Source organism: Neolamprologus brichardi, chromosome 19 (genome assembly GCF_056152115.1).
Source record: "Neolamprologus brichardi isolate AB-2024 chromosome 19, ASM5615211v1, whole genome shotgun sequence".
Classification (NCBI taxonomy): Eukaryota; Metazoa; Chordata; class Actinopteri; order Cichliformes; family Cichlidae; genus Neolamprologus; species Neolamprologus brichardi.
In genome coordinates, this window is record NC_142122.1 from 12147047 (window position 1) to 12165925 (window position 18879).

General features: G+C 38.4%; 3 protein-coding genes across 7 annotated transcripts; 1 reads left to right on the top strand and 2 right to left on the bottom strand.

Annotated features, from left to right (window-relative positions):
* Nucleotides 1-53: 53 nt before the first annotated feature.
* Nucleotides 54-17616, bottom strand: LOC102793680 (interferon-induced protein 44-like). Of its 3 annotated transcripts, none has more exons than XM_087833142.1 (8): nt 17547-17616; nt 14557-15050; nt 14308-14359; nt 1980-2175; nt 1736-1882; nt 1465-1636; nt 1172-1277; nt 54-1076 (listed from the first exon to the last, which is right to left on the bottom strand). In XM_087833142.1, the coding sequence occupies exons 2-8, from the start codon at nt 15035-15037 to the stop codon at nt 824-826; spliced, it is 1407 nt and encodes a 468-aa protein (XP_087689268.1). In that variant the 5' UTR covers nt 15038-15050; nt 17547-17616; the 3' UTR covers nt 54-823. The 3 variants fall into 3 exon arrangements, with proteins under 3 accessions (XP_087689268.1, XP_006798417.1, XP_087689267.1); XM_006798354.3 differs by having other exon boundaries at nt 56-1081; nt 1177-1277; XM_087833141.1 differs by lacking the exon at nt 17547-17616 and adding an exon at nt 16815-17039 and having other exon boundaries at nt 56-1081; nt 1177-1277.
* On the top strand, nt 3135-9418 carry LOC118455846 (uncharacterized). Its single transcript, XM_087833136.1, has 13 exons — nt 3135-3183; nt 3504-3566; nt 4687-4722; nt 4818-4927; nt 5038-5338; nt 5422-5457; nt 5567-5614; nt 5749-5792; nt 5908-6172; nt 6366-6558; nt 6675-6807; nt 7476-7583; nt 8168-9418. The coding sequence occupies exons 1-13, from the start codon at nt 3135-3137 to the stop codon at nt 8603-8605; spliced, it is 1824 nt and encodes a 607-aa protein (XP_087689262.1). The 3' UTR covers nt 8606-9418.
* On the bottom strand, nt 8689-13304 carry LOC118454825 (uncharacterized). Of its 3 annotated transcripts, XM_087833139.1 has the most exons (13): nt 13221-13304; nt 12869-12906; nt 12487-12571; nt 12297-12387; nt 12073-12161; nt 11859-11986; nt 11713-11764; nt 10791-10888; nt 10553-10689; nt 10404-10469; nt 10170-10216; nt 9852-10000; nt 8689-9140 (listed from the first exon to the last, which is right to left on the bottom strand). In XM_087833139.1, the coding sequence occupies exons 2-13, from the start codon at nt 12891-12893 to the stop codon at nt 8818-8820; spliced, it is 1290 nt and encodes a 429-aa protein (XP_087689265.1). In that variant the 5' UTR covers nt 12894-12906; nt 13221-13304; the 3' UTR covers nt 8689-8817. The 3 variants fall into 3 exon arrangements, with proteins under 3 accessions (XP_087689265.1, XP_087689264.1, XP_087689266.1); XM_087833138.1 differs by lacking the exon at nt 13221-13304 and having other exon boundaries at nt 12869-13192; XM_087833140.1 differs by lacking the exon at nt 13221-13304 and having other exon boundaries at nt 12297-12403.
* Nucleotides 17617-18879: the final 1263 nt, after the last annotated feature.

Below are 18879 nucleotides of genomic sequence, written 5' to 3' on the forward strand. Positions count from 1 at the left end.
TCTGCTCAAGTGAAATGATCCAACTAGCTCCCGTGTTGGACTATGAGATAAAATTGTGTAATAAGAGCCTCACCTTTTCATAACAACGTCTTTACAGATGTGATTATGTAATTATGACTGACATCTAGTGGCTGAATGAAGGGGGAACGTCTATGTAACCCTCCTACTACTGTAAGACTGCAGCCATGCATATAAAGCAAGCAAGCAATTCGTGGAACTATATCATCAGTAAAAATGGACCTAGAGTCAAATTTGCTATATGTAACAAACTTTATTATATGATAAAGCATATTGACTTTCTCTGTTGTCCTTTATTTTTATTTTTTTACACAATAAGAGCAGGTCAAGAATGAATATATTTGCAAATTAATATTTTCAGAATATCCAAGTTAATTAAAATAAAAGACGTGCACACAACAGACTCTGCTTCTAAGGATCTGAAACTCAAGCTTGACTTAAGGATCTACCTCAAACCTGATCAGGACCCATGATTGGATCACGTGGCATCTGTTAATGACTTTAATTGAGCTCAATGATTTTAGCTTCAGAGCACAAAAATATAGCACTTTGACCCAGTGGCTTTTAGCTAAGAGAAAGCAGCATGCAACGTGCTGGCAAATCTTTGCAGACATGAAATGAACAGTGAATATTTATAAATGTTTTTACTGTTTCACTCATGAAACAAATATAGTTTCAGTTTGCCTACAATACAAGGGTTTTACTTTAAGATAATTTGTTGCAACCCTCTTGGAGAACCTAATTAATTGATTATTTTGAAAAGGTCTGAATTTAAATGGTTTGGGACACTTATATGTTTTGGATTTCAAATAATCTGATGTTCTTTCTGTTCTCGAAAATCAGGGCGGGAAATATCACTGGATCTGTAAAGCTCCATCTGATCATTCCCTTCCTGAATTTCAGCCTGGTTCTCAAAAAAGCTGTCTGCAAAGTTCAGCATGTGCTGCACAGCACCAAACAGTAAAGTGTCAGTGTCCTGGTCCAGGTCCAGCTCCTCACTGTAGTTCTTCACCGGCAGTATACAGGATAACGGGATGCCCAGAGCCTCACTCAGCTCACTCGCCTGATTACACAGATAACACAGGTACACAGATTAAATGAGCATTGTTGTCATGTCAAATTTTGACCTGCTACTGTAAATGCATCTAAAAACATCACCTTCTTCCGGATGTAAAAACTGCGATAAACATTCTTCAAGTCTTCCGCCACCAGTGGACAGGCCTCGTCTACTTTAGTCATCAGCAACAGCTGAGGAATTCCTTTGAGGGACCGGAAATACAAATCATGACTGAAACAGTTTACAGACGCCAAGAAAAGGGTTACCCTTTGTTGTATTTCCCTAATATAGCCTTACATATTTACATATATATAAAACTGCATGCTGCACGTGCTGTTTTCAATGTTTTCTAAAAAAAAAAAAAAAAAATCAAAAGATTTTCTGCTGACCCAGCTGATTAGTCTTTCTCCGGATGGCACAAAGTTTTTCCAGCATTTTCTGGCTGAGAATAGAGACATTGCAGGTGTCGACCACATAAACCACACAGTGAATCCTGTCACTCAGAGTCACATGCTTCTTATAGCCAGGAGCATCTGTTAGGATAGGGCCAGATGTGCTAAACTGAAGTACAAAAAAACCCATAGCTGTTACTTATCAATCAGCTGCCTACATTTTTTGTATTTAATTGTTTACTATTTAATCAGTTAACATGAAATGCACCTGGTAGCGATCCATGATGTGACCTTTATAGATGTTGACCAAGTCCTCAATGTCCAAACCACCATTTTCCTCCAGCCCCATTGTGTCACAGAGGATCAGTGGGACAACGCTACCACCTTTCCCTGCCTTGATGGTGTAAGTGCGAAACTACAGAAAAGATAGAAAATGTCATTTAATGGGAAAACACTGTACATTATAGGTAGAGCATGCAGATTCAGTTATACAAAAAATCCTGTGCCAGTACCTGAGTGGTCACACTCTCCCCCGCTGTGCCAGCGATGGCCTGGGAAGTCATGTTGCCTCGAAATGCTGAGTTGATGGAGTTAAAGAAGCTGGACTTGCCTGCTCCAATCGGGCCTACCAACAGCACACGGGCTTGGTGTACTGTTTTAATGTCAGGCTTATAGTTCAGGATGGCCTTCATCAGTTGCTGTTTTTGTCTAGAAGAAAGAAAATGTACCCACACCACCCAGAGTGCAAGCATAAAAAAGTTTACATGATGACAAGCTAAAAAAAAGATATGACATAACTACGGTGTACATTTTAGGACATCGTCAGGTCTCAGGAAAAAGGTTGTCAAGTATCAGACTCACACGAAAAAATGTCAGGTCTCAGACTCACACGAAAAAATGTCAGGTATCAGTCTCACGAAAAAAATGTCAGGTCTCAGACTCACATGAAAAAACGTCAGGTCTCAGAGTCACACGAAAAAACGTCAGGTCTCAGACTCACACGAAAAAATGTCAGGTCTCAGACTCACACGAAAAAACGTCAGGTCTCAGACTCACATGAAAAAACGTCAGGTCTCAGAGTCACACGAAAAAATGTCAGGTCTCAGACTCACACGAAAAAACGTCAGGTCTCAGACTCACACGAAAAAACGTCAGGTCTCAGACTCACACAAAAAAATGTCAGGTCTCAGACTCACACGAAAAAAATGTCAGGTCTCAGAGTCACACGAAAAAATGTCAGGTCTCAGACTCACATGAAAAAACGTCAGGTCTCAGAGTCACATGAAAAAAATGTCAGGCCTCAGAACACGAGCGATCAGACAGAGAGAAAATCTTCCTGTAGGTGGCGCTGTTGTCACGTCCTACCCGAATTGCTTTCCAAATACGTCATCAACGTGTGACAGTGGGAGAGCGTAAGGTCATTGACCTCACCGGAGTTTTACCGCGGTTCAGGCTCCTAATGACACGTGGTAAGTTTAACTTTTTCTCACTTTTGTTCATATTTTTGCCACAGCTGTGTTATATTAAGTTGCGGTTATGTTGTGAAAGTTACATCTCAAAGAAGGAAATCTATTCTTGTCTGGCCAATTGTTCTAGCTAGCGACAGTGGTGTGAAACGTGATTTAAATTTAAACTGTTCAGTAATTGTTTTGTATACGTTTCAGCAAATGGACAAGCTGAAAGCTTACGAGCAGCTGAAAAAAGACCTTGAAAATGGTAATCAAACGCTTTATTAAATGTTTTTGTAATGCTTGCAATTTCCTTTTTTTAACTGCCAAGAACCCTGACAATTTTGTGCTTTAATGGTTTAACATTGTTTGGTATTCCTATTTACTTATCTTAATTAATATACATGTTAAAAGACGTATATAGTTATTACTTTATGATATTGTCGGAGTGCCCTATTTAAAAAACTGACAAAAGATGGATTTTTCACAAAATTAAAAGACTTTATTGCAATTTAAAAGTTAGATAGTCATGTAGGATCTGGCTCCTACTAGCTATAACTCCTCACCCTTTTAAAATTTTATTTGAAGGTGAGATTACCCAAAAAGGCTTTGATAACAACGTAAAAAGGCTCCTGACAGCAGAAAAATCAGGTAGGTGTTGATACTTTTGAACAACATGTAAAATAATCTCCTTTTATTTAACCCTTTAAGACCTACCATAGAACCAAGTCCGCCAGAGCTTATATTATATTTTTACATGCTGTAGTGCCATTTTTGGAAGCATTTGAAGTTGCTATACATCAATACAACCATTACAGCCTAGATTTTAATAATATGTATGAATTAAGTGCATAGTAATTACATAAATTGCAAAAAAGTGCAATAAACTACAAAAAAATTGAAAATCGTTTTTGTTTTTTTAACATATATTTCTAGTTAGAGAAATTTAAGAGGCTTGTCCCTCAAAACTGTAAATACAAAAAAGTTGCACAAAATAGTTTCCCACCACAGGAAATTTATTTTGAGTGTCTTCATAGTTTTATTTTTGAAATGCACCAATTTTTATACACTGCAGGAAAAACGAAAATAAATATTATAGTGCAAAATTGCAAAAAAGCAGCATATGCATCAAAAGAAACTATTTCCAGCAGTGCAATATGAGTCCTAAGCATCCCAGAAACCACACAGAAAGTCATAAAGTCAAACATAACTTTTAAAAACACCAGTATAGGCTCATTGAGGCCCGGACCGTAAAAAACTACATTTCCGCGAAAATGACGTCACTTCCGGTTTCGGGCATGTCATGGCGGACATGTGATAGTTCGCGCTGAGGTCTAATCCAATGTAGGAAGTGTTATGAACAGCTGATCGGATCGGCAAAGCGTGTTTCTGGAATATTATGTTTTTGTTGCTGCAAGCACTTTTTATGCAATTTTTGCAAAGCTATATGTGGAAGGAAACTGTGACCTAGCACAAGCTGATGGCATAAGATGTAAGTACAACTCCTCAGGTTTCATATGCAAAAAAAATTATTGCGCTAGCTTACGTGGTTGTAGAGCTACCGGGATTTAAAAATAGTTACGCAAAACAGAGCGTGCCCGCTCCAACCGGTTTTAAAGGGTTAATATGATATGCTTAGCAGGTTATGATTGACTAACCACTTTATTTATAGATGCAATACATTTTGAAAGCAGATGAGTGTGCAGTAGTCTGTGATTGTAGTAGAATTCTGTAAACCACGTTTCACATCACTGCCCTATTTATATTGCAGATGACACTCCTTCAACAAGTGGCAATGAATTTCTCAGTAAGACAACCCCAATTATTTTTGCTTTTAGATCAGTTGTAATATATAACTTTCTGTGGATCAGTATGATTAACTTTCAACTTCATCCATTACAGGTGCAGCAGAGGCCTTTGGTAAAGCTAAGAAACTACTACAGCCTCAAGTAAAGAAAAGGCAGTTTCCATTGAATGATAAACGTTTGGACCATGGTAAATCATTATTGAAGGTTAGTTAAAAAGTGAAGCTATGTGTATGACTATCAGCAATATATTAAAAAATAACTTTCTAAAAAGGCATATTTTTTCATAAACTTTGCTTTTTTTCCTTTGATGCTAGGTCAGAATGGCTCCCATGGAGTGGAAGCCAAGAACTCTTAGAAAGTGTGGACGGTACCAGAAGTTAATAATGGACGAAGTTCCACCTCGAATCATCCTGCAAGGCCATGAAACCTATGATGATTTAATTACCATTGGCAAAGAACGCTTCTGGCCAGAGCGTACTGAGGGGAGTGAGTTCACTCTTTGCCATTCTGACGGGACCAGGTGGAGTAAGGAGGATTTCCACAAAGAATACAGAACTGTTTCTGATATTACACATCTGTGGAAAAGAAGCCTATACATCGGGCGAAGACAACTGGGTAATAAAGTGATCAATATTGCTACTAACTACTGTCTAGCACTCAAATTTGTATGGTATAAAATAATTTTACTTTTTGTACAGAGATCGTGTGTTTGGATGATCAAAGTTCCATCTCAGGTGTGTGCCTGCCCAAACCAAATTGAATATTTTTGATGTTATGATTGAACATGGTACACTGACTATGTTGGGCATTCAGATATTTTGCAATCAATGTGTTATTTTACAGATGAAGACCCTGTAACTAAAGTGGGTGGTGATGAAAGTTGCAGTTTAGGTGAATGCCTGGACATCTAACTAAATCATTAAAATTGACTTCTTATTTTGTTTGCATTACATTTCCAACCTTTACACACTTGTTTACTATGCTTGGTCATTGCACAGTTACAGTATGTAATATGCATTCTGCAGATGAACTTCCTGAAACCCTCATAGGACATAATGTTGCAGAACAGGTAAAACCATATCTTCTTTTTGAACAGACCAATTAATTTCTTATCATTGTCATAAATGTGGATGTTTTCACAGTGCACCCTGCAAAAAGTATATCTTGGCTGAATGTGTTCATAGGATTTCCATCCAGAAACATCCAGCTCAGCTGAATTTGAAACAGGGAGAGTCAGAATGAAAAGCCAGTCCAAGCAAAGGAAGGAGGAAAATGTAGGGTCATCTCTAGGTCCAGGTGGAGCAGTGAGCCAAGACATGTTACCACATGCAGTTATTGAGGCAAAAGAAGCTATGGAAAGAGCTGAAGAGCTATCTGAAGGTGCTGGAAATAGTGGGCTTTTGATAGATTTTGCAGAGTCTTTCAACACAACTCCAAAATCGCCATCATGTAAGCATTCTTTCCCATTTAGGGCTAACATCACATCATCAGACAAAATTGTAAATAAAGGTTTTCATTCTTCACTATTTGGTACTCAAGTTCCTGGAGTAAACCTAGATATTACTGATCCAGCAGTTAATCGAAGAATGATTAGCAGTAGCTGTATGTTAATGTATGTTACTTTGTGTTTTTTATCCCCAAGTGTATCTTCCACGTGTTCCATATGTGGAAGAGGATTTAATTACATACAGTGAGGACAATCTACTGGGAGAAGGAACATTTGGCAAGGTATATAGAGGTTCTTTTCATGGTACTCCAGCAGCTGTTAAAAGGATCATGTGTGGCCAACAAGGGATGGAGGACAGCGACATTCATCATGAGATAAATGTTTCACTGTAAGAACTTTGACACACTTTTTTTTGTTTCATTGTCAAAATCGATTGTTCCTCAAGCTGTAACATAATATGCCTCTATTTTGTTTTTTTATTCGGACATGTTTCTGTTTTATTAGGAGACTGTCTCACCCCAACATCGTCAGACTCATGGCAGTTGCCCGCACTGAGTCCTGCTTTTTGTTGGCAGCTGAATACATTCATGGCGCAACCCTGCAGCAAGTGCTTCACACAGACAGCTGCTTGGTGAAGGTATCGATACTCATAATTTTATGTTTAATACATTTAGGTAGATGTGAATAATCTTAATACCCTCATATTAAAAATGAACTTTTTATTGCTGGCATTTGTTTAAATATGTATTTGAAACCATCTTTGTGTACAACATATAAAAAGACTGATTACTTTTTTCTCTCTCATGTTTTCAACCATTTAGAATTACCAAAATGATCTTTAATTGCCAAATGCCAGAAAAGTATGAACTTAGTAAAAGAATAATCTTAACTTTTTAATAATAAGCTTCCTTACTGTTTTGGTAGAATTGCTTTTTTTACTTGGATGAGTTCAGACATTTTAGGTTTTTTTTCTACAATATTCTTAGAATATTTTTCAGGAATTTTGGTCCAGTCCTCTAGACAGGACTGGTGTAACTGAGTCAGATTTGTTGGCCACCTTGCTCACACACACCATTCACCTCTGCTTACAGTTTCGCAAGAGGACTGCAATCAGAGCTTTTTGATGGTCACTTCCAAACATTGACTTTGTTGGTCTTAGGTCCCATTGTAATTTATTATAATTGCAATTGCAATTGCATTTGAATACTAATCCTATTTGAAGTAATACATTTCCAGTGGTAGACATGTTAGATTGTCACACCTGGCTACCCATTGTTTTTTTAATATTATATATTGTCTTGATAGCTTGAAGGGGATGATGCCGGTTTCATATCACTGGACTTATCCATGGCAGTAGAGTACATCCATGCACAGAGAATCATTCACCAGGATATAAAGCCAGCAAATGTCATGGTAAGCCATACTGTATTTTTCTTTTTCTTTACTTTGTTTTTGAAGATCAAAATAAAAATACTATATTATTTCTTTTACTTTATTCTCTTCAGTCTATTAAACACTACATTTGAACAATGAGAAACTGTTCTGGCACATTCATATAAAGGATAAAGGATTTTTTTTTTTTTTTTTTAAGTAAGAAGCCTTACATTGTTTCTTTAATAGTCCATTTTGTTCTTTAATATGTTGGTTGTTGCACACCTACAAAATTCCCAAACATGTTGTAATAAGTTTAGGCTTTACAAACTGAAAGTTTCTATTATTTTATTAGTCTGTACCACTTTCTTAATTGGAATGGGGATAAAAAAATGCACAGGACTATAAAACCGTGTTTGATCATTAACCAATCTGTTAATTTTAATGTTGTGTATAATAAACAATCTCAGAATAAATCTGCAGTGATTGGGTGATCTGGGTGCTAAAAGCCTTGAGGGTTTTTTTTTTTTTTTTCAATTATGAGCTGTGGTCTTTGGAATGACAGTTTTGATAACATTAGTGAGATTTTAGACAACCTGGTAAATTCTCAAATGTATACCTTATAGGTTCACCACCCCTCTAAGAAGGCAGTCCTGACAGACTGGGGCATGGCAAACATAAGAGACACTGTGATGCTTCGTCAAGGGAGTAAGTTCACTGCCCAAGCTATTGGTCCAGCTGGCGGCACATATCTTTACATGGCCCCGGAATGCATACTGATGTTTGAAGAGGCCTCGTTCCAGACAGACATGTGGTCCCTCGGAGCCACATATCTGGAGATCCTGACGGGTTCCGCTCCGTGGATTGTTAAAAAACAAAGAGAACTGGCTGCACTAATGGCCACCAAAACCCCACCACATGCCCTATCACATCTCAGTGACAAAAACAGTTTTCTTGGTGGTTTGGTGAGCTATGACCCAGACTCAAGGCCTTCCGCATCTGATGTTGTTAAGTTTCTCAAGTCAGGCCTTGATCTTACGAGCCGATATGGCTACAAGTGGTAATGTTGCTACAGTCTGCAGTTCAAAAGTCTTTCAATGTTAATTATATTCTACATTATTGTTAACAAAAGTTGTGGTAAATGAAACACTGAATCATTATGAAAGATGGCACCTTGTCAATTTTATTGTACATTTTGTTGGTCAGACAGTTTTCAAATTACCTGTTGATTTTAAACATGGATAAATAAAATGTTAACAAACAATGTTGTATGATTTTATTGGTCATTGGAAATGTTTACTGGTACACCTTCCATCCTCTCTCTCTTCAGAAAGATGTATATGTCATTTGCCTCTGCAAATGTAGAAGGTGTAGGAACTGAATTTCTGTTCATTGCAGTTGTGAGCTCTTGGACTAGCATGAGGTATGCAGCAAGGCAACCATCAGGTGTGCAGGGAAACTGGCTGTTTTGTAAAATGTTCTGGCACATGTCTCTGAATTCCTGGTTTGCTACCAGTGAAGGCTCGTCCCTCTCACAGATTAACTGCTTGGCGTAGTCTAAAAGGTCTGGGTCAACTATGTGCAGCACATTGCCATATCCTGCGAATGAAAGACAATATTGAAAAGATGTTCACTTTGAATGTTAAAAATAAATGAATAATCACAAAGCTGTTCTAGAACCTGTATAATAAGCAGTCAGTGTTTACAGATGTTATTGCAGAAACTTAAAGATGGAAATATCACTCAAACATTTAGATTAATTTTTAGTTAAAGGTGCCAATATGAAGCCATTTTTGTATTGACAGCAGAAATTCAGAAATCTCTTATTGTACTACAAGTAGGCTTCTTAGGAAGACAGAAAAGAAAGCACATTATAACAGTTTTACGCTCATTACACTGGCTTCCAGTATATTTTAGAAAATTCATTTTAAAATTTTAGTAATGACTTTCAAAGCTCCAAATTGTGAAGCTCCTGCCTTAATTTCTGATCTTATAGAACCCCACGCTCCCTCTCCCAGCCTGTGATCATCTAATCAATGGCTGTTAGTAGTTCCACCAGAAGACCAGAGGCAATAGATCTTGCAGAGTGGTGGCTCCCAGGTCATGGAATGCTCTGCCTCCATCATTACGTTTCCTTGATTGTATTTATTCTGTATGTTCGATTGTGCTGTTTTATGTTTATCTGTTTTATATTATTGTGAAGGCACTTTGTGGTTTTTATCCTGTGAAGAGTGCTATATCAAAGTAAAAGTAAACTAATGAAAGTTTAAAAAAAAAAAAAAAAGACCCACAGGCTTTCAAATGACATACCAGGAGGTGGTGAGGTAAACAGAAGGTCGGGTTTCCCAAATGGACCTGGTGCATTGCGTTGCTTGCGGATGTCATGGGTGTTCCAAACTGTTTGCTCCGTTTTTAAGTCTCTTTGAAGCAGTGGCAAGTGTGAGTACTGCAAGCAGTTGCTATGAAAAAGGAGAATTAAAAAATGATTATATATGTTCATCTGCTTCTTTGAGGTAGAATAAGTAAAAGCTAAACTTTAATCAGTACTCAAAAAACAAAGGCATTTCTAGACCACATACTTTCATACTGCTGCTTGATCATTTTTCATGTCTAAAAATATTGACTTACATGTGCACAGGATTGTCCAGTTCAAGGATCCCAGACTCCATCATGGCCTAAGCATGTGGTTTTGAAAAAGACATAAGTTGTGAAGGTGAGCATTTCATCAGTGAAAAGGTACAGATGTACATAAACACAGATTCTGGCCTTGTGTTTTCAGATAAACTAATCCATCGTATGTTTAGCGAAATTTTGATGGCTAGTCTTTGTTAATAGGTTTTACAGGTGAAAGATTTGCTTTACCTCAAATGTTGTCAGCCATTTCTTAATCCATGTCCTCTTTAAAATACTGTTGAAACATTCAGCTCTCTAAACAACAGAAACATGACATTATCAGTTTTGTTGTCAGGTTGTTACTTTAGAAATAGTCATTTACCAGCTTAAAGACATACCTGGTTGTGCACTGATGTCCCCATTCTGAAGCACCTCCATGCCTGATTCCCAAGATCTCGCATGTGAAATGCCATCTGCATTTGACCCACAACAAGGTTCTCCTTTCCTCTGTCCCCCCGAATCATTTGAGGACAGCCTAAAGACACAAACTGAAGATAATTAGTGAATGATGAAAAAATAAATTTATTACCAAAATGCAATCTTTTTTAACCCCCCTTTTGTTAGTATATTGCATACCACCCTGTTCTTGAACAGCCTCAAAGAAGTATCTGGCCACAAAGTTTTGTTTGCGGTTGGATGTGCCCACCTTTAGCCATAGAACCTTCCTGGAAAATCTGAAAAGAAAGAAACAGAAAAGTGGCCACTCGTACATATGATTTAATCATGTTTTGGCACTATGTTTGGTTTTTGTTACATTCCCCAAGAGTATGCTGGTTTTCCATTGTATTCTGTCTAGGCGTTGTTTCTGGTTCCTCCGGCCATTTTGACTGCCATAGTTGTGTAGGCTTACATGCCTTTGGAATTGAATGTGACTCTTGACTGTGTTCAGACTGACGCGAGAGCTGCCTTTTGTTTTGTAATCCCTTGTATTCTCCTGTTTATATGTTGGTTAGGTAGGTTATCGTAAACTGTGCATTTTATTTTCTTTGGAGTTAAATTCTGTTTACTTTATATCAGGGATGTTTTGTTTGTTGTGTTGGTCTTGGCCCTCCCTGAAATTAACTGCCAGTCTGAAATGGAACTTTAAGACTAGCAGGAAATAAACCTTTTAAAAACTGCCATCTTGAATCCTCCTTCACTATTCATACTTTATCTTGGTCCCTTAGACCAGGCTTGGCCAACTCCAGACCTCGAGGGCCAGTGTCCTGCATGTTTTAGATATCACCCTGGGTAAACACACTTGAATACAATGATTAGTTCATTACCAGGCCTCTGGAGAACTACAAAACATGTTGTGAGGGTAATTTAGCCATTTGAATCAGCTGTGGATCAAGGACACATCTAAAACCTGCAGGACACCGGCCCTCGTGGCCTGGAGTTGCCCATCCCTGCCCTAGACTACTCAGGAGAGATAACACCTCAGATCCTTATCTTGAAGCAACTTTGTACTATCACTGAATATAATAAATTAAGTAGCGAATGCCATATTCAGACCTACCCATCAATCCCCAAATGTATCCACATTCCAAAGAACTTCAGTTTATCATTGCCTATATGAAACAACAAATAAAAATTACAATTTGTTTTGACAGAAGTACCATCAAAACATGACAGGAAGGTTAATTGAAAAGATAAAATAAATACCATCAATGTGCCAGGTGTCATTTGGACCACGGCTGATGTAATTCCGACGGGGAATTTTCTTCTTTCCAGGAGATCTCCTCTGAAGACCACTTGCATCCATATCCCTCATTATATTAGCAACATCATCTCTACAGTAACAATAGATTTTACTCTGAGCTCAACAGTAAAACAAGAGAATACTTAATTATATTAAATACACACTATGGAAACCAACCTGTAACAAGGGCGCACTCCTCTGACATCCCTTACCCGCTTTACCATTGCCCTGATTCCTTGTTCAGGAGACCACTGTTTCATCTCACTCTAAAAAACAAACAAACAATTAATTTAATGTTTTTTTAAATAACTACAGAAAATAACATTTATTGTTTCTACAATAGCTGATAACACAGACTTCAGGAAAATATGTATTTTTTGCACTTATGTTTTAACGCTTACCTCCACTGCTTTGTGGATTTCAGTAAAAGGTCGTTGGGGGCATCTTCGCTTCAACCCTATAAGTTTTAAAACTCGTCTCAGATGCCTCTCACTGTTAAAAGACAACACTGACTTACATTATATTAAAGGAAAACTGCATGGTTTGTAATTTTAGTGAGTTGTCATGGAAACTGTTGAAATGCAGACTTACCTTATTTTATGCCCATATGAATTGAGTACACAGCTGATTTCCCTTTGTTTTAAGCCTTTGTTGAACAATGTTATTATCATCGTATCTTGAAAGGTTAAGTGTAACAACAACAGTCTAATTAATCACCCACCTCTTACACTGAACATAAGTAATTAACCAGTAAATTACTAAATCTTTTTAGGTGGCAATTGTACTAAAAGCACAGTCTATTCAGTGCCCACAAATAAAATATGTGTAGCAAAAAATACACTTCTTTGATATGAAAGAGGTGAACAGTAGTTATAAGTTGTACTTTCGTCATTTATTTTTAATGCTCTTTTTAAAAAAAAATTTTTAAAAAGTATTTTTGGTACAGTCATAAGAACCAGACAGAGTCGGATACTCCTTTCATCATCACCGGATGACATATTGCAGCAAAGTCTAAAAACAACAACAGAAAAAACACATATCGGGATCACAAAATATCTAAACAGTAGCAATATAGAAAACAGCGAGAGAAAGGATGCAGGCTGCTCGTAAGCTTTCAGCTTGTCCATTTGCTGAAACGTATACAAAACAATTACTGAACAGTTTAAATTTAAATCACGTTTCACACCACTGTCGCTAGCTAGAACAATTGGCCAGACAAGAATAGATTTCCTTCTTTGAGATGTAACTTTCACAACATAACCGCAACTTAATATAACACAGCTGTGGCAAAAATATGAACAAAAGTGAGAAAAAGTTAAACTTACCATGTGTCATTAGGAGCCTGAACCGCGGTAAAACTCCGGTGAGGTCAATGACCTTACGCTCTCCCACTGTCACACGTTGATGACGTATTTGGAAAGCAATTCGGGTAGGACGTGACAACAGCGCCACCTGCAGGAAGATTTTCTCTCTGTCTGATCGCTCGTGTTCTGAGACCTGACATTTTTTCATGTGAGTCTGAGACCTGACATTTTTTTCATGTGAGTCTGAGACCTGACATTTTTTCGTGTGACTCTGAGACCTGACGTTTTTTCATGTGAGTCTGAGACCTGACATTTTTTTCATGTGAGTCTGAGACCTGACATTTTTTCGTGTGATTCTGATACCTGACATTTTTTTCATGTGAGTCTGAGACCTGACATTTTTTCGTGTGATTCTGATACCTCACATTTTTTCGTGTGACTCTGAGACCTGACATTTTTTTCGTGTGAGTCTGAGACCTGACATTTTTTTGTGTGAGTCTGAGACCTGACGTTTTTTCGTGTGAGTCTGAGACCTGACATTTTTTCGTGTGACTCTGAGACCTGACGTTTTTTCATGTGAGTCTGAGACCTGACATTTTTTCGTGTGACTCTGAGACCTGATGTTTTTTAATGTGAGTCTGAGACCTCACATTTTTTCGTGTGACTCTGAGACCTGACATTTTTTTCGTGTGAGTCTGAGACCTGACGTTTTTTCGTGTGAGTCTGAGACCTGACGTTTTTTCGTGTGACTCTGAGACCTGACGTTTTTTCGTGTGAGTCTGAGACCTGACATTTTTTTCCATGTGAGTCTGATACCTGACATTTTTTTCATGTGTGTCTGAGACCTGACATTTTTTTCGTGTGAGACTGATACCTGACATTTTTTCGTGTGAGTCTGAGACCTGACATTTTTTCGTGTGAGTCTGATACTTGACAACCTTTTTCCTGAGACCTGACGATGTCCTAAAATGTACACCGTACATAACCTTATACTGATGATGAACATATGATGAACAATTTAGTTTTTCTTAGAATTACAAAATCCAAACATAAATTTATATATTTTACACAAACACCACCAATAACTGTGCTGCAGGTTTCTACATACTCAGCTGTCCAGTTGATGTTCCTCCAGGGCTTGGGCAAGAGATTTTCTAGGTCTATAAGTGAAAAATCGATTAATAAGAACAGGATCACTTTTTAATCATATCAATATTAATTCTCTGAAATATGCACAGTAAAATTACAAGCCTTGGTTTAAGCACATTTTTAATGGTCATGAAATGTCTGTTTTGAAAGTATAACCATGGGAGACATCTTTTTAATTCTATAAAACTCAGGGATTACTTTTACACACCTTCAACTCGATACACCTCGAACTCTGTCAGTGTCAAGTCATTTCCATGCATATCTGCAGCCTGAAAGTTGAAGCCTGTGCCTGGATTCGACTGCACTTCAGGTTTGTCATCATGCAAGAAAACCAGAGCACCGTAATTTGGACCGGTGCCTCCATCAGTGAAAGCACACTGCCCGATGATAGCTGCTACCCTCAGTGGTTTGTTTCTCTCAGCACTGATACTGTAGAGAAATGTCTTCTCATCATTGACACCCTCTCCACCTTGAGTGTAATCTTTGGAGGTGTAGGCTCCATAGACGAACCCAGCAGCATTGTAGGCTACAATAACCGTGGGCCCTTGCTTGTCACAGTGTCTGTGGAAGACATCAGCAGTGAACCCATGGATGCTGGCTTTGTGGAGCAGATGGAGTTTGACACGACCGAAAAGAGAGAGGAGCTCCTTCTCCTGATCCTTAGACAAGGCGGATTTCATTGCTGCCATGATGGGAAATTACCTGATGATGTAGACAGATCAGATCAAGTTTAACAAGTTATCTCAGAAAACCACAACTGCACATGCAGATGTTATAACCTGTGACCATTTATATAAAATATTATTAAGGTTCTTTCATGTAAACCTGCAAGTGAATCATCCCACTCCCACCTTACTGAAAACTCTTTTGCTTGTGAAACACTTTCTTTTTGAAGGGCACGTTTGCTGTCTTTTATTAAAACATGTAAAATACAATCACCACCAGCCCACATAGCAAAATTGGTATGGCCCGGATCTGGCCCACACAATGTGCTTATACATGACCCACATGCCGCAAAGAACGACGGCCCTTTAGTGGCCCAGATCTGGTTTGCCAGATGTGGCCCACACAAAGCCAGTTGCAGACACACTGGTGGTCCTGTGCTGGCCCAGAGCAGTTTCAGCTCTGGCCCCAGATCTCAGCCTAATGTGTACCTTAATTAAGCCATGTAATAACAACATGTGCCAGAACATGCAAAACAGTGCAAAAGTAACATGATGAAACTCTGTTCAGACAGTGAACGGACTGATTCTTATATAGCGCTTCTCTACTCTCCCGGATTACTCAAAGTGCTCTATACAACATGCCACATTCACACAGTTTCTCTAAACTGAGAGCTTCCTAACTACATTCATACACATTCACACTCTTGACATACAGACTGGAGGAGCCAGGGATCGAACCACTTACCTTGTGATCAGTAGATAACCTGCTCTACCCCCTGAGCTACAGCCACCCACTAAACTGTAAACTGTCCGTCACTAGGTTCTGGATAAAGTGTACACTCACAAACTTGCATTTGAAACGTTGGCTACCATAGCAGTATAATATTGCAACATGGCATTTGTGTCTTCTAACTAAAATAGGAAAATAGGAGCATAAATAGTGTCATCATTGCCAGACCTGGCCCACATCTGGTTGACATACACCCTGCCATGACACTGACACTGGTCAGTCAGAAGTGCCAGCTTACTTTACTTTAAAGTAATGCTCTGAGAATTTGGGGTTTTATTTATCTGACTTCACTTTTCCTAGTTTTCATATTTGCAGTCAGGCGAAAATATGTTAATTTATAATAATGGATTGGATTTATATAGCGCTTTTCAAGCGTTAGGGCGCTTTACAATGCTACTATTCATTCACTCTCACATTCACACACTGGTGAAGGCAAGCTACAGTTGTAGCCACAGCTGCCCTGACTGACAGAAGCGAGGCTGCCATATCGGCCCCCTCCGGGGGACAACGACCAGGACAGAGAGCCCGGGGATCGAACCGGCCTTCCGGTTAGAGATGCGCTTCCCAACCCCCTGAGCCACGGTCGCCCCGTTTTCAGCTACCAATTTTATTATGCAGGATAATCAACACAGAAAACATTTCACAGTGTTGGGAAGGTTACTTTTAAAATGTATTCCATTACAGAATACAGAATACATGCCCTAAAATGTATTCTGTAACGTATTCCGTTACGTTACTCAATGAGAGTAACGTATTCTGAATACTTTGGATTACTTAACATATTATCATGCATTTTACAACTACATGAATGTACTATTTCTGTGTGATTTATCACTATTACTGAAGGTCCGCGGCTCCGAACTGTAGCCGAAAAATAGCTTTACTTTGTTGTCTGGGTCAACTCTGCTGCGAGAGACAGAGAGAGGTGTTGAAAGGTCTCTCCAACGGAACTTATTGTTTTGGAGGAAAACACGAACACAGTGAACAGTCGAGTCTTAATAGCGTACTTACAACTGGGCTCGTCGGGCACTCTTCTTGGTTGCAGTGGTTATTATTATATTTACATGCTTCCAGCTCCCGTTTTTGCTTGATGACAGCTCGTACGTTTCCTTTTTCTCCCTCCCTCGCTCACAGACACATAACGAGTATGGCAGTCCATTCTCCCTGCAACACGGACTACACTGCCCATGAGGCTACATTCTTTAGAGCCTGTAGCATTCTGCCTATTAGCTTAGCACAACAACAACAAAAAAAAAGTGCTATCTCACCCAGGAAACACGCAGAGCGAGAGCGTCACCCTGTAACCATGGCAACCGCAACGCTGCCGCCTGGAACTACAGACCATAGCTGTCAAACAAAACCCAAACAGTCCTGACCCGCGACAATATGAAGCAGGAAAGTACCATCCATTTATTTCAACAAAGTAACTGTATTCTGAATACCACCTTTTTAAACGGTACCTGTAACGAAATACAGTTACTCATATTTTGTATTTTAAATACGTAATGGCGGTACATGTATTCCGTTACTCCCCAACACTGACATTTCATGTTTGATTCTCAAACAAGAAATATAATGGAAGAAACATTTTCTCAGACAAACAGAAACCAAAAGTAAAACCACCTTCAAGAAACCCGCTGAAGTGATAAAAGTCATACTTGCAGCAGAAAGTTGTGAGCGCATAGACATGCTGCTGCATATGCGTACTGTGGATGAAGTTAGATGTTATCAAACCAAACTCACCTTCAGAAGACAAACTGATGCACGAAAAATACAGTCCGTGGCACGCCGCAGTGGTTGTGGTGGTTCAAACAGGAAGGAAAGTAAAAGTAAACCTTTTTTCTTTGTCCCTGTTGTGATTGGTCACATTGTAAAGGCTGTAAAAATGACTGCAACCAATAAGACTTGACATGAAACATGATTCTTCTGTGATACTGAGTTTTGCAGTTCAGTCTAAAAGCTATAAAAGCGTCTTTGATGATACACCGAAAGAAATACAGTTATGAGGAATATACAGTATAATAAGCCTTATGAATAAATTATTCAATTAGTATGTATTTGTTCCTTTATTCATGTGTATTTTAGTCATTTTCAGAGGGTTATTTTTTTTAAGTATTATCAAATTCAGACACATGCATACACATACATACAGTATTGTGCAAAAGTCTTGAGTTACTCCTCTTTACACTTTGTCTTCAAGGAACCACACCTTGTTGATTTTTTTAAACCGGTCTTTAGCAATAGTTTTCCAGGCAAAAGACTTTTAGACCTTTTCCTTTGGACGCTGGCTGCTTTTCCTCTAAAAAACAACCTTGTAGGTTTACCCCTTCCCCAATAACAACCTCAGTCGTGATTCCCTGTCCTGTTTTGTTCCTGAAAGACAAGTCAGTGAAAACCAATTTCTTTTTTAAACTCACTGACTTTTATGGTAACATATAGCAAAATGAGCAGAAATAAGAAACAGACTGCCTATACGAAAAGTGACCACACCTTACATTTACTGACTTAATCCAGGGGTTGTTACTATGCAATAATATGCTTTGGTTGATCTTGTGTTATGTAGTATCCTAAATTACAGTTCTTTGTCTCTTTTAATCAAAATTTGACAAAGTATGTAACACCATCCAAAGCATTTCCAGAAATATAAAATTTATTTAAAATGTAGCTACAATAAGTAAAAATTGGTAATTTGTTCTATTGTGTTGTAAGATTATGATAATTGGATTCAACATCCACAGGGCAACTCTCAGCAGACCTTTGAATGGTGATGCACATTCTTTATTCATACATTGCTCACTGCCCTACAACCCACACATTTGACATTGTTATTGTATGTTCTTACAGACAATTTCAAAGTGACACTTTCCCATTGCTCACAACACCTTGCTCTGCCCAGTCTCCCACAGTGCTTTGCTCTCTTTCTTCATGAATATCATGAATGAACAACAACATACAGTACATATTTTATACATGCAGGACACATACACATAGTTACAATTCACTTGGAGGTTCAAGTAGTCAATCATTTAAAACCTCAAACTGGCGCCATTTTGCAGAAAAAAGGCAGTCATGAGTT

Excerpts from the sequence above, each read along its gene's own strand:
- LOC118454825 (XM_087833138.1), bottom strand. The coding sequence starts at position 13,022 with ATGGACAAGCTGAAAGCTTACGAGCAGCCTGCATCCTTTCTCTCGCTG. Across the intron at positions 12,162-12,296 it reads AAATCCACAAAGCAGTGGAG|AGTGAGATGAAACAGTGGTC; the intron begins GTAAGCGTTAAA and ends TTTGTTTTTTAG. Across the intron at positions 10,217-10,403 it reads AATGGCTGACAACATTTGAG|GCCATGATGGAGTCTGGGAT; the intron begins GTAAAGCAAATC and ends CCACATGCTTAG.
- LOC102793680 (XM_087833142.1), bottom strand. The coding sequence starts at position 15,037 with ATGGCAGCAATGAAATCCGCCTTGTCTAAGGATCAGGAGAAGGAGCTC. Across the intron at positions 2,176-14,307 it reads AACATCAACTGGACAGCTGA|ACAAAAACAGCAACTGATGA; the intron begins GTATGTAGAAAC and ends TCTTTCTTCTAG. Across the intron at positions 1,637-1,735 it reads ACATCATGGATCGCTACCAG|TTTAGCACATCTGGCCCTAT; the intron begins GTGCATTTCATG and ends TTTGTACTTCAG.
- LOC118455846 (XM_087833136.1), top strand. The coding sequence starts at position 3,135 with ATGGACAAGCTGAAAGCTTACGAGCAGCTGAAAAAAGACCTTGAAAAT. Across the intron at positions 5,458-5,566 it reads TGATCAAAGTTCCATCTCAG|ATGAAGACCCTGTAACTAAA; the intron begins GTGTGTGCCTGC and ends GTTATTTTACAG. Across the intron at positions 6,559-6,674 it reads CATGAGATAAATGTTTCACT|GAGACTGTCTCACCCCAACA; the intron begins GTAAGAACTTTG and ends CTGTTTTATTAG.